Source organism: Artibeus jamaicensis, unplaced genomic scaffold (assembly GCF_021234435.1).
Source record: "Artibeus jamaicensis isolate MK-2021 breed Jamaican fruit bat unplaced genomic scaffold, CSHL_Jam_final contig_525, whole genome shotgun sequence".
Classification (NCBI taxonomy): domain Eukaryota; kingdom Metazoa; phylum Chordata; class Mammalia; order Chiroptera; family Phyllostomidae; genus Artibeus; species Artibeus jamaicensis.
Window position 1 is genome coordinate 5,517,090 of NW_026521874.1, and position 12,257 is coordinate 5,529,346.

At 42.6% G+C, this 12,257-nt stretch overlaps 1 protein-coding gene across 7 annotated transcripts in view; it reads right to left on the reverse strand.

Moving 5' to 3' along the window:
- The window catches only part of HECTD4 (HECT domain E3 ubiquitin protein ligase 4), a 170,842-nt gene that overhangs the window by 71,275 nt on the left and 87,310 nt on the right, over positions 1-12,257 (reverse strand). For 5 of the 7 annotated variants that reach the window (XM_053669734.1, XM_053669736.1, XM_053669733.1 and 2 more), the window contains exons 18-25: positions 10,619-10,743; positions 8,718-8,871; positions 8,111-8,211; positions 6,333-6,531; positions 4,154-4,300; positions 2,929-3,033; positions 1,434-1,597; positions 78-311 (exon numbers count right to left, since the gene is read on the reverse strand). In XM_053669734.1, coding sequence (XP_053525709.1) covers positions 78-311; positions 1,434-1,597; positions 2,929-3,033; positions 4,154-4,300; positions 6,333-6,531; positions 8,111-8,211; positions 8,718-8,871; positions 10,619-10,743 — 1,229 coding nt within the window. The remainder of the gene's footprint in view (positions 1-77; positions 312-1,433; positions 1,598-2,928; positions 3,034-4,153; positions 4,301-6,332; positions 6,532-8,110; positions 8,212-8,717; positions 8,872-10,618; positions 10,744-12,257) is intronic. The other 2 variants (XM_053669735.1, XM_037133514.2) reach the window with 1 other exon arrangement.

The following is a 12,257-nucleotide window of genomic DNA, read 5'->3' on the forward strand; positions in this document are numbered from 1 at the left end:
CAAGACAGATACCACCTTCAACTGTTTAAACATTTTTTTTTCCATTGGGAAAAAGGAAATGCTATATAGCAACATACTTTATACTCGGTCTAAATTGAGGTCTAGCACGCCCAGAAATTTCCCTGAGCTTTATCATGATTCCTGGAGGCAGCCTGATCCGGGGCAGGTCAAAGTAGTTTCCCACTGGAGGCACGAGGATGTCAGAGGGGTAGGTGAATTCTCTGTCTTCCTCGATGGTCAGAGGCAGCGGAGACGGGCTGGGTGTCAGGGCAGGGGAGATCACGCCATTGGCCTCCACCTGCCATTGGCACCTGAACAGAAAGAAAAGAGTTTCTTCTCTTCTTCTATCTATCTGGTAAGCTACTTAACGTTTGAAGATAAATCAAACATATGAAGGATCACATTATGTGTTAAATACTTATTTATCAAACCTTCTCTAAAGAGAAATTAGCATATTACACGAAACCATATCTTTGGGAATCTACCTCCTTCCCAGCATTTTGGCCCAGAGATCCCACTTCTGCGAATATATCCAAAGAAACCAAAGAGACTAATGCAAAAGAACATAAGCACCCTTCTGTTCGTTGCAGTGTTATTTTCAATCACCAAGATTTAGGGGCATCGCAAGTGTCCATCGGCAGATGAGTGGATAAAACAACTACGTGGCATTTACACAATGGAATACTACTTAGCTGTAAAAAAGAGAACTACCCTTTGCAACAGCATGGATGGATCTGGAGAACATTACACTAAGTGAAATAAGCCAGTCTGAGAAAAACAAATGCTATATGATTTTACTTATTTGTGGAATCTAATGAACAAACTGAACTAATAAGCAAAATAAAGACAGACTCAGAGAGAGAGCAGGATGACAGCTATTGGTAGTGGTGGGGGTCGGGGGGAGGTTAGGGGGTGGAGGGCATCAAACAAAAAGGAAAAAGGACTCATGGACAACAGTCTGGTTGATTGCAGTGGGGAGGGGGATTTAAGGGAGTTAAGTGCTAATGGAAAAATACAATAAAAATTTTAAGAAAATAAACTTTTAAATATATACAAGTGTTGAAAGAATTACACGTTAACACTCATATACCCACTGCCTAGCTTCTTGAATAAACATTTTGCCCTGTTTGCTTTACCTCCCATCTACCCATTCTTTGGGGATCTTTTAATTTAATTATACAATATTTGTTGGAGAAAAGCTTATGCAGTTTAGGTCTGTAATTTCAAGTTAGTCAAGTACGGGCCAGAAGACACTTGGCTGTGATTGCCACTTCACTTCTTAAACGCAACGGCACCTGTGGGATTCTCGGCAGTAGGCACGATCAGCCGGGAAACACACTAAAAGTAGTTTTCCACATCGTCTTTTTTCCTTTCTTTTCTCAAGCCCCTTTTCCATCATGAGCAAAACTAACTCCATCTGAGCCTTTTGTTACCTTTGCAAAAGTTTGGACCGCAACAGCTCCTGACAGGCTTCTTCTTCTTTGGTAATTTCCGGTCCATTGTACAGGATTCTTAACATGGAACAAGCTAACACAGACAGACCCAAAGCCAGGTCCACCAGGAAGGGCAAGCCTCCTGACACGTCCTCGGAAGACTCCTACAATGCAGACGGGGCAAATCACACTGGTCAGCGGACGCGGCGGAGCCCTGCACCTTGTCTCCACACCGCCCTGCCCTGACCGAAGGGCTCACAGGGCGGCAGGGAGCATCGTTGCTATGGCACACAGGGACAGCACCAGACAGCACAAGCAGAGAGATGGTGGCACCGAATGGCCACAGAGTAAAGTCTCAACACAGTTCAGGAGAGAGAAGAGCTGATAAGACTCCGTATTAGAAACACCACAAAACTCATACATGGTTTTTTGGGTAGCTCCCTCTCTGCTTTGCCTACTGGGGTGTAAGTCACTATTTTGTTTTGTCACCTCCGTCCTATGCTTGAACAAAGAGATTGTCAACGATGACAATGAATTTGATCAATAAATATTTATGGAGTGCTTACTGTGTAGCAGTCACTGTTCCCGGTGCCTGCGATAACAGCCGGGAACAAGACGAGGATGCCTGCTCGCGTGGAGCTTACACTCCAGCCAAGAGCCCCACTCCAGAGAGCCTTGGCCCGGTTAAATTTAAGCAGCCTCCCGATCCAAACTACACCCTACAACCCAGGCTAGGAAGCTCCTACTACTCCTTCTCTCTTTTTTACCCCAGATAGGAACAGAATTTATTTACACAGATTCTGGGGGCTGGGGCAGAGAGGGGGAATAACTTTTGGGCACTGCTATTAAAAAAGACTAGGTTTGCCCTGGCTGCTGTAGCTCAGTGAATTGAGCACGGGCCTGTGAAGCAAAGGATCACAGTTTGATTCCCAGTCAGGGCACATGCCTGGGTTGCAGGCCAGTTTCCTGTGGGGGACACATGAGAGGCAACCACACATTGATATTTCTCTCCCTCTCTCCTTCCCTCCCCTCTCTCTGAAAATAAATAAATAAAAAATATATATTTAAAAAAATAAAAAAGACTAGGTTAAATCTACTCACAGAGTATAGCACTGATAATTAACCAGAAAAAGACCCAGTCTAACAAAAAGAGCCTTTGGGAATAGAATTAACAGGTCAGACCCTACTCCTGTGAAAGCCAAGGTCCAAGTGCTTTGCCCCATGGAAAGACACTGGAAGCAGATCACCCCTCTAGGCTTTGAAGACAGAGCCCCGAGCAATGGATTCTTCGTGCTGCTGAACTGATTTGAGCTCACAGCTCATTTCACTCCATGAACTACTACTTACTATTGGTAGTCCACTTCCTGTCGAATGGAAGAGATGGATGAAACAGTAGCTCACATTTTGCCGCATTTCCAAGGCAAATATGATGTACGTAACCAAGGCACAAAGGAGAGAGGACATTATGCTCACAGCAGTGGTCAGAGTCAAGTACCTGAGCGCGAACTGTGCAAGCAAAGCCCCACATGGCTTTGTCAGGAGTGTTGTGCTCACGGCCACTTCTCATTTCAAAGGAGAAGGTGACTGTATCTCCTTCCACCTTAAAATTTAAGGGGGGAAAATGCACTTTAAAAACAAGACACACCGTTTTCAAGAGAGCAATGAATTTCAGAGATTTACTTTAAAAAGGACCACAGCAATATTTGACTCCTTTTCTCACTGGCTTTTTAAATTGAAAATCTATCCCCTCTCATTCGGACACCAACCTTTCAGGTATCTATCCTGACCAGGTAAGCTTTTGGGATGAGGCATCTGTGAAATGGATCACAATTGCCTGACAGCAGAATCAGAGTAAAGATGAGCCAAATCTTAAGCATAATTTCAATAAATTCCTCAAATTTCTATTCTTTCTGCCCTCCCCCCCTCCCCCCATGTCACCACCTACTGTGCCGACAAGGTAAGCACATGGCCAGTATCCGGAAGAACACAGCCAGTGCTGGGAAAGCCTGCTCTGTAGTGTAGAACCAACACCACAAATGAGAGACAAAAGGCAGAGAAACAGAACAGTTGGAAGTGCTGGGCTGGTCCAGCTTCGGATGCACCTGGACCAGCCCCCTGGAGGAAACCTGCTGTCTGTTGCTGAATTAGAGGATTCTCACATAATACATGTGAGACAAAGGCTCTGGGAACAGATTTTGGAGAGGTTTTCAGAATGGGCATTTCAGTTCATATTCATATTCTGGGTGGATATGTCATAAAGGGGCCAGATTACAAAGCATGGCTCAATTCTTATCAGTTTGAGAATGGACCATTATTTTTACTCCAAAGGCCCAAATTCATCTGAAAACACTGATTCCACAAGTTCTCACTTCAATGGCTCTGTGGGTCTAGGACACGCATCATAAGGGAGGCTAGAGAAGAAGTAAGCCGGAAGAATGAGCAGTCCTTTTAGTGGACAGGGAAGGAGATGCTGTGACAACCTCAGCCCATGAAGCAGCCTGTGGAACAGGTTCTGGAGCGGGCAGGGGTCTGATGCCCTGGAAGGGAACGGAGGGTCATTCTACATGAAGTAGTGACTTCACAGGCCTGGCAGTGTAGCCCCACCTCCACAAAATCCCCCGTGGCAAGCTCTATTTTGAACTCTCGTTGATACACTTGGGCCCACGAAGAATAAAGTCCATCTTTCTTTTCTAGGAAGCGAAGGGGACCGCACACCATACCTTCACCAGGTCTTTCGGCCAGCCGGTTCCTAAGACGCTACGGCTGCCGTACCCCAGGGTATTGCCTCCGTACTCAGCAACCTTCCTACTGTTTGTGTTGGGCCCCGCGTAGATCACCAACTTCAAAACAGAAAATAGACTGTTAGACTGTAAAAGAAAAACAAAAACAACATCTACAAATAAAAAGGCTGCAGAAAATGTTTGTTTAAAAATATATTAATAACCAGGCACTGGTGTCATAATATAACTAATGTTTTTTAAAAATACAACTGATAACTAGGTTGAATGCAATTGGCCATTGGTATTTACAGGGTGGCCACAGAATAATAGCAAATATTACCATAATTTAACTGACTTGGGGACTTCACATTAAAATAGTTACACTCAGCTAATATATATACATATATTTTTAAATAAACAAGCACATGTAATTTATAACTAAAAGATACAATTTGCCCTCTTAAATCTTCCCCAAAATTAATAAAGTGAGCAAATATAAGTGAAAAGATGGTACTATCTCATACAACAACAAAATAAAAGCAAAAAGCTCCAAAAGCCTTAATGAATGAGTATGTTAAAAAATGCAACAAATTGAAAATAAGCCATACATTCCTAGAAAAAAATGACCCAAATTTGGGCCTAAAAGAGGGCTGCTTCTTCTTGGGTCAGTTTTCATGTATCAACACTTTTCTCCCATAAAGGCTATTAATTTACACCCACTTAACCAACTTTCTAATATGCAGAACCATTTAGAGGCCATTAGGCATTCGAATACTCTCACAGGAAGAGCACAGCCCTGGCTTCTTTCAACACCGAACCCCGTCTTGCAGTGTGTGCTCCCACTGCCCTATCTGCGGTCCCAGTGCATCTAGAAGCCGCGCTTTCAGCCCTGGACACTTGTCTGTTTGTGACTTCTTACCCTTCTTGCACCACTGGGTCCACTGGGAAAGTAAATGTTACTTTTGTCCCTGTAGTCAGTGGGCATTGCTGGCCTCCACATTTAACACTGATGTGTACTGCAGGTGGAGACTGAATGTGCCAGAAGTTGCAAATTACTGGCTTTTAAAGGAGAAACAAAATGACACTAATTAAAATGGCAACCTCTTTCATTTCCATTTTAAACAGTCGTATCACCTGAATCTAGGAAATGGGGTAGCCGATGCTGGGAACTAGGAAGCGGTGTAGACCGGTGCCAGGAGATAAAGTTTTTGAAAAGCCCAACAAAGACCATTTCTCTTGCTTGCAGTGAAGGTAAGTTTTGGGGGGTAAGTATTAGCCCCTCCAGACTTCGGGGATCTTCACTAGTCTAAGATAATGGGGATGAGGATTCTATACTTTGACCAGGAATGTGTTTTACTGTCCTATAGTATCGACAGTTAGGAAGTCCTTTATTCTTTAACTTAAACATCTCCCCTGGTGGGATTGAAGACCATTTGTCCTTACACAGTTCACAGAGGAGAGATACAGCAGACAGCTGACAATTTACATAAAAATGTCCTGTGTATGTACAAAGATATTAACTAAGCCTTCAGTTGTTCTTTTGTATGTTACATATCACAATTTCTTTAGCCTTTCCTCCTAAGTTCCACCTAATAATTTACAATGCAACAGTTATAAACAGACGAAAATACTACAAGCCCTAAAACACTTCCTTTTACTTATAATTTGGTTCAGTCACCAGGGTGGAAACTACACTTCCTTGAAATCTATGTGGACCCTGAGGTCATGACAAAGAATAACTTAAACCCAAACAGATCCCAACACATCTGAAATCCTTCTAAAAAGCTACCTTCTCCCAAAAGATACATGAGAAGCCCCAAGAACTGGGCAGTAAGACCTTTCTAGATGAAAGGACACACACATCTACAGGAACGGCAAGCACAGAGGAAAGGCAGGAGGTAAGCAGAATGGAAAATTTCCTTTGATTCAGATCTAAACTCTGAAAGCTTACAAAAGTCCACTTTCAACATGTCATTAAACTGTTCTTAGACCACAGAGGTGCTGGCTTTTTGACACCCCCAAACACTACCCTTCGAGGCATTATCTTTGGGAAGTTCTCCTAAGAGGTATCTGCGGACAGAAATAAGTCAAGAATGGTGACCAGCAGCAAAGAAAAATAAGAAGCATCTGACACCAGCTTATCAGAGTTGGAAGCCATTCTAAAGCAGCCCGTGCTTACTTTGTCGTAGTCGTACTGCGAAGAGCACCTGCTGTCAAATCGGAGGTACAGGCAGCGCGCTCCCGGGATGTGGACTGTCTCCTTAAATTTGTAGTTGTCTCTGACGGGGTGGACCGTCTCCACAGTCTTGCCAGCAGCCCATGGGGCAGGGATCTTTAAGCCAGTGAGGAAGCCTGGCTCTTCCTTCTCTTCCAGCATTCTAAAACCAGACAAAGAGAATGTGACTGAGTTTGGCAGCAAGGAGAGGAAAAAGAAAACGTATACATAGGAAAATACAAAAGATGAAGAAATTTCACTCTAATTTTCCACAGCATGCAGTGTGACAACATTGTGGCTTGACACAGTGGTGATCGGAAACATTAAAAAAATCCTATATTTCAGGTTTTTTTCTTTCTTGTTATACAATATATTTGCATTTCCCCCTCTTTTTCAAAGGTGGAAGTCCAACTCATATCCAGGAGAGAACCTCGCTAACTCTCATTTAAAGTTACTCAGAAAAAGAAACGATACTGTCAGGGACTTTTAAATTGGCCACTTTCCAAATCCTACGGGACCAGGACCCTAACGTTTCCTTTTGTTGATATCTAAATGTCAATTGTTGAAAACTCCATGAGTCTACACAACCAATATTTACTGGAGTTTTTACCAAAGAAAGGTGCTTTTGAAGTTCCTCTCACCCACTGTAATTGAACTCAAGGATGTCAAGCCCAAGGCTGCGGAATACGGACTCCTGTAGCTAGCTACACTTGGCTGTTGTGGAATTCTCTTTCAGCTCTGTGCTATCCAACAGGGGTGGTTACTTAGTAAAATGTGGCCATTTAAATTGAATCTAAATTAAATACAATTTAAAATTCAATCTCTTGGTCACATTAGCTACAATGCAAATACTCGGTAACAGCATGAGGCTGTCATCCACAATACTGAAAACAAAGATGCAAATTTTCATCACTGCACCAAGCTCAGCTGGATGGCATACTGTTCTAGAAAAACCTGTAAGTCCTTCCTTTCTGATCAATGTTTTCCAAGACAGCTTTAGTGAGCTGTAATTGACATATAATAAATTGCAGATATTTGAAGATTATATATTGGTAGGTTTGGCCGTATGTATACACCTGTGAAACTTCTTCCTACTTCTTAATCCAGGCAACCACTTCTTTGCTTTCTGTCACTACAAAAAGCTTGCGCTTTCCAGAGTTTTATATAAACAGGATCATACAGTATGTACTTTCTGGGGGGATCTGGCTCCTTTCACTCAGCAATAAGTAGCCTAAGATTCATCTGCACTGTTGAACTCGTCCACAGTTCCCTCCTTTTTATTGCTGAGCAGGACTTCACTGTACGACTGATCCCTATGCTGATCCCTCTGCCTGTTGATGGACATTTGGGTTGTTTCTTGTTTTGGGCTATTCTAACTAAAGCTGCTATGACCTTCATATACCAGTCTCGCTAAGAATCTAGGCTTTCTTTTCTCTTGTGGAAATATCTAGAAGTGAAATTATTGGGTCATATGGTAGGTTTATGTTTAACTTTTTAAGAAACTGTCAAACCGCTTGCCAAAGTCATGTTTTACATCCTGATCATTAGCATTTGACAATTTGTTGATTTTGAACTAATCTCATTCCTGAGACTACGAAGCAAGCCTACCATTCTCTGTAAAATTATGTCCCCGATTCCCAGTTAGAGAACCCTCACTAAAAACCATTGTGGTAAAAGGAGCACTAGGCTTTCACCAGAAGAAAACAAGGCAGGGGTTCCTGCGAGGAAGCAGCATCGCTCACCTCTCACCAGGGAACAGCCTGCCCTTCTGGTCTGATGCACCACATGGGGAACAGCCCACCTCGGCAAAAACTGGACACTGGGTTTTAAGCAGCAAAGCCGTCTGAAACACAAAATCATCATCATGCCTTAAAGTGCTTACTGTCAGTTATCTGGAGGGTACCAGAGCCAAACTTAGAACTCTCACTTAAACCGTCTTTCTGCAATCCTAGTCTACCCTCTTTCACTAAGTGCTTTGCGACTTAGACCACTTTACATAAGTTTATTCAACAGTGGAATGGAACATGCTGTTATTGGGTACCAATAGCCAGCAGGGACTCAGACAAAATATCATGGTAGGATCTCAGTAGTCTTTAGGTTAGCATTTTTACAGCTGACCAGCAATGAGTACTTGCCAAAAGACTGCAGTAAGCAATTAGTCAAACAAATAAATGTTTTCCCTTAATGTTTCAGTTTATTTTTATGACACTGTTCCTTCATTCCACCATTACATCACATGGCTTCTGAGAGTCATGATTCTAGCGATTCTGCCTTCAGGGAACACATGTGGCCATAGTGTGAAGTGGGCTGGACGAAGAGCAGTTCACTCTGGCACACCAAGGATCGTACCTGACTGGTATAGAGAACCAGCTGCACCAGCTGAGGCATCAGGGCGTCGGCCATGGTCAGAGTCTGCAAATTCGGATGCATCAGGGAGGTCAGTAACACTGGAAGAAGGTGCCCAAGCATAGTAGCCTTAGTAACTTGTTCCAAGCCTTTTAACCTACAAAAAGTTTAAGAAAACACAGGTTAAGCAATTCCCAATCATATGAAAAAGCAACGAACGTCATCTTTATCTGACAAAATGTCTTAAACTGCATTTTCTTGAACTACTGAAGCACTTAAAATTAAGAGCAATTCAATCCACAAATTTCCCCATGTTCTACCACTGAGGGAGGAAACAGAAATCTCAGATTTCATCTTCAACCTGATTTTGCAAAAAAAAAAAAAAGAAGAAGAAGAAGAAGTGTACATGGTGAATTTCATTGCACCTTTGAAGTCTTTAAAAACAGGCCCTCTAGGTAGGCAAATGGCCACGCTGGGCGGTTACCATCTGCAAAGCCCCCTCAGCTCTGGGGCTGCCCCGAGTCTCTGACAGCGAGACCAACGAGCAGCTGCAGCACCAGTTCGCCTGCCCACAGAAGTAACGCCCACTTCCGGCCTAGAAAAGCTGGCTCTTGGGGGATACAGAGGCAGGCAGGTTTTCCATTTGTCCTTAAAATCACACCCTCCCCTTCAGTTTTATTGCGATCTAACACTGTGTAAATTTAAAGTGAACGATGCAATGACTTGACACACCCATACACAGGGTCCAGCAAAACCAACACTGCTTGAGTGTGGTGGGTAGGGTGATATGGGTGTAGTAATTTATAGTTTTAATTTGAACATTTCACCTAAAATGTCATAGTGTGTGCTTGAGTGTGACATTGTTATATTACAGAATTGCATGCACATGATTTTGTAATAAAAGATTTTGTAACAAAAAGGCGGTGTTATTTGTGCCAGACCCTATGTTGTGAAATGACTACCTAGTCACATTCTTAATATCCCAATCTTCAGCTAGGAGAATTAACATACGTGACTCGCCCAAAGAAAGATGTGGGTTAGTAAGTTCTCCAAGACTACTCAGAATACTGGGATTGGAACCGGAAACAGAACGCAGGCCTCCCAGGCTCTCAGGCTGCCCTCCTCCCAGTGCAGATCTGTAGCACAGGCCGGCAGTGGCCCCTACAAGCCTTAACAAGCCCAAGTGCAACGCCTACCTGGATTACCTTGTTCTCAATTCCAACCTGCCCACCTACTCTCAGGGAGAGGCCAAGAAACGGGGACATGAGGACACACAGGGATACTGGAGAAAAAGTTGCACTGTAGGACTGTTCTAGAACAATATCTTTAACATTACAATCATCATCAACACACACGGCATGTTAAGTCACCTCTACCAGCAAACCACAGTAGAAATTTAATGGGGAGAACTGAGAAAGAGTTCTATTACTGGGGATGAGAAGTTTGCCTTCTATATAGGTCACTCCTATGTCTGCAGAAGTAAAACAACAGTAAAATCTTGAGATACCATGTTGATACCGTCTTTTGCACAGCAGTTAACTGTCTCTCTAAATCACTGCGACCTCCCTAACAAAGTTACCACGAGAAAGCTAAGTACCCATGGTACTGAGCAGGCTGACTAAAGCCAAGGCCCACTTGGGACTAACGGGGGTAGAAGACCCAAAGGTCGGGGATGATGCTGTTCCCCTCAACCTTGCTACCCTGAATCCATGACCGTTAGCCCAGTCGTACCTAAAAGCCCCATTTGAGTTCAACTGCACTTGCACACTGTTGTTTCAACCTATTCTCATAAAAATCCCTCTATAGTGGCTGAACATCTGGTGCTCTGTTCTAAAAGATTTTGCTTTCATAAGCAAGTTCTTCCTGAAGGGCAGGAGGTCACACTTCCCAATCCATTTCCTCACCTAAGCTCCCGGTCCGGCACGTCACTATTTATGAGTGCAGTCGTGACCTGTTGTAGCATTTCCAACACTTCGTCACATCCAGTTAGGATCTGGGTGGCAAGAGCCAAAACACTGACCTTTAGCTCCTAGGTAGAAAATAGCATAATGTTATTTTTAAGCTTTGTGATGAATATACACTCACAATGACAACATGAAATGACATATTTTATGATGCATTTCCAAATTAAATAATGCAGTGGCCAGATTAAGCCCAAAGCAGTAAGTTCTGCTAGGATGGCAAGTAGCAATTTGATCTGGGAGGCTAAGGTCGGGAGTGCTGACAGAAATACGCAGTATTTCCCGGGAGCACAGCAAGTCCCCAGGAGAAAAGGCATTTCTCCCATCCCCTCCAGCACAAGAGCGCTCCCGGTGGCCAGCCCGGAACCTGTCCAGGTGGAAGATTGCCTTGGGTGGTATGAGGGTAGCTAAAGAGAAAAACAGAACAGTAAAAGGCGCATGTAGAGGCGGTGAATAAAATGAGACAGAAACACAACATCCTGAAACAGCACAAGTGACCTTTTCACTTAACGTTTTAAGCCAGTACACTTGAAAACAGGAAAGTTAAAAATTCAATTAAAGTGTCAGGCAGTTACAGGCTATTAAACATTGAAAATAAGTACTAGTCCATGGGAGCACAAATACGAAATAATGTAAGAAACACTAGTTCAGATCATAGAAATGTCTAGTTTACAATGATTTTCTATTGAAAAATATAACCAAACTAACTCTTTTGGTGAAATCTGTGGTAGTTTTTCCTCCCAGGAATACTAGACAACCCAGCTTATTCTACCTTTACCAAGAGTTCTTTCTTTCCACGGGTTAATTAAGCATTTACAAACATTAGCCTTCCAAATAAAAAACACTAGTATTCATGGCTGGAATTTTCTGGGGTTCCCCCTCTTTTTTTGGTATTACTAAGAGAAAGGGAATCCTGAACTGCCCAGACAAGTTAAGTCACGGAGTCAGTGGTCCTGATCGTCCGAGCCGTCACCTGCCGACTGCACACCTGGCAGGGGCACAGGGCACGTACTCTAACTGCCTGACTCTAATGCTCACAGCAACCTTGCAACAGACATGTTATTGTCCCTTTTTACTGACTAGGAAACTAAGGCAAGACAAGGTAATAAATAGTATCAGCAATTTAAATGATTAATTCATGCAATTTCACCTGTTTACAAACTGATTATATAATGAAATAAACTCATAATTATGAACTAGCACATGTATGATTTACATAGTTTTATGTACATGCATCAAGGCATAAAAAAAGGGCAAAATGTAATGGATTTTATCTTTAACTATGGCTTTCTTGCTTAATTTTTCAGTGTGCTTTGCTCAACACTATAGGGAAGAAACAAGCTTTTATTGATTTCTCTAATTCTCCCAAAGATGAAATTCGGAAGAACAATGCAAACAATAGCCTTAAGCATCTGTCAAAATCATAACAAACGATGCTATAAAAAATCTCTGTATTGCTATAAATTTCCGTGTTGGAACAAATTATTGAGTTTACACAGACTAACTTAAAAATATTTACAGGAAATGAAATAAACTATTGGTTTAGAAATTATTCAACATAAAGATTATGAGAAAATTAGCA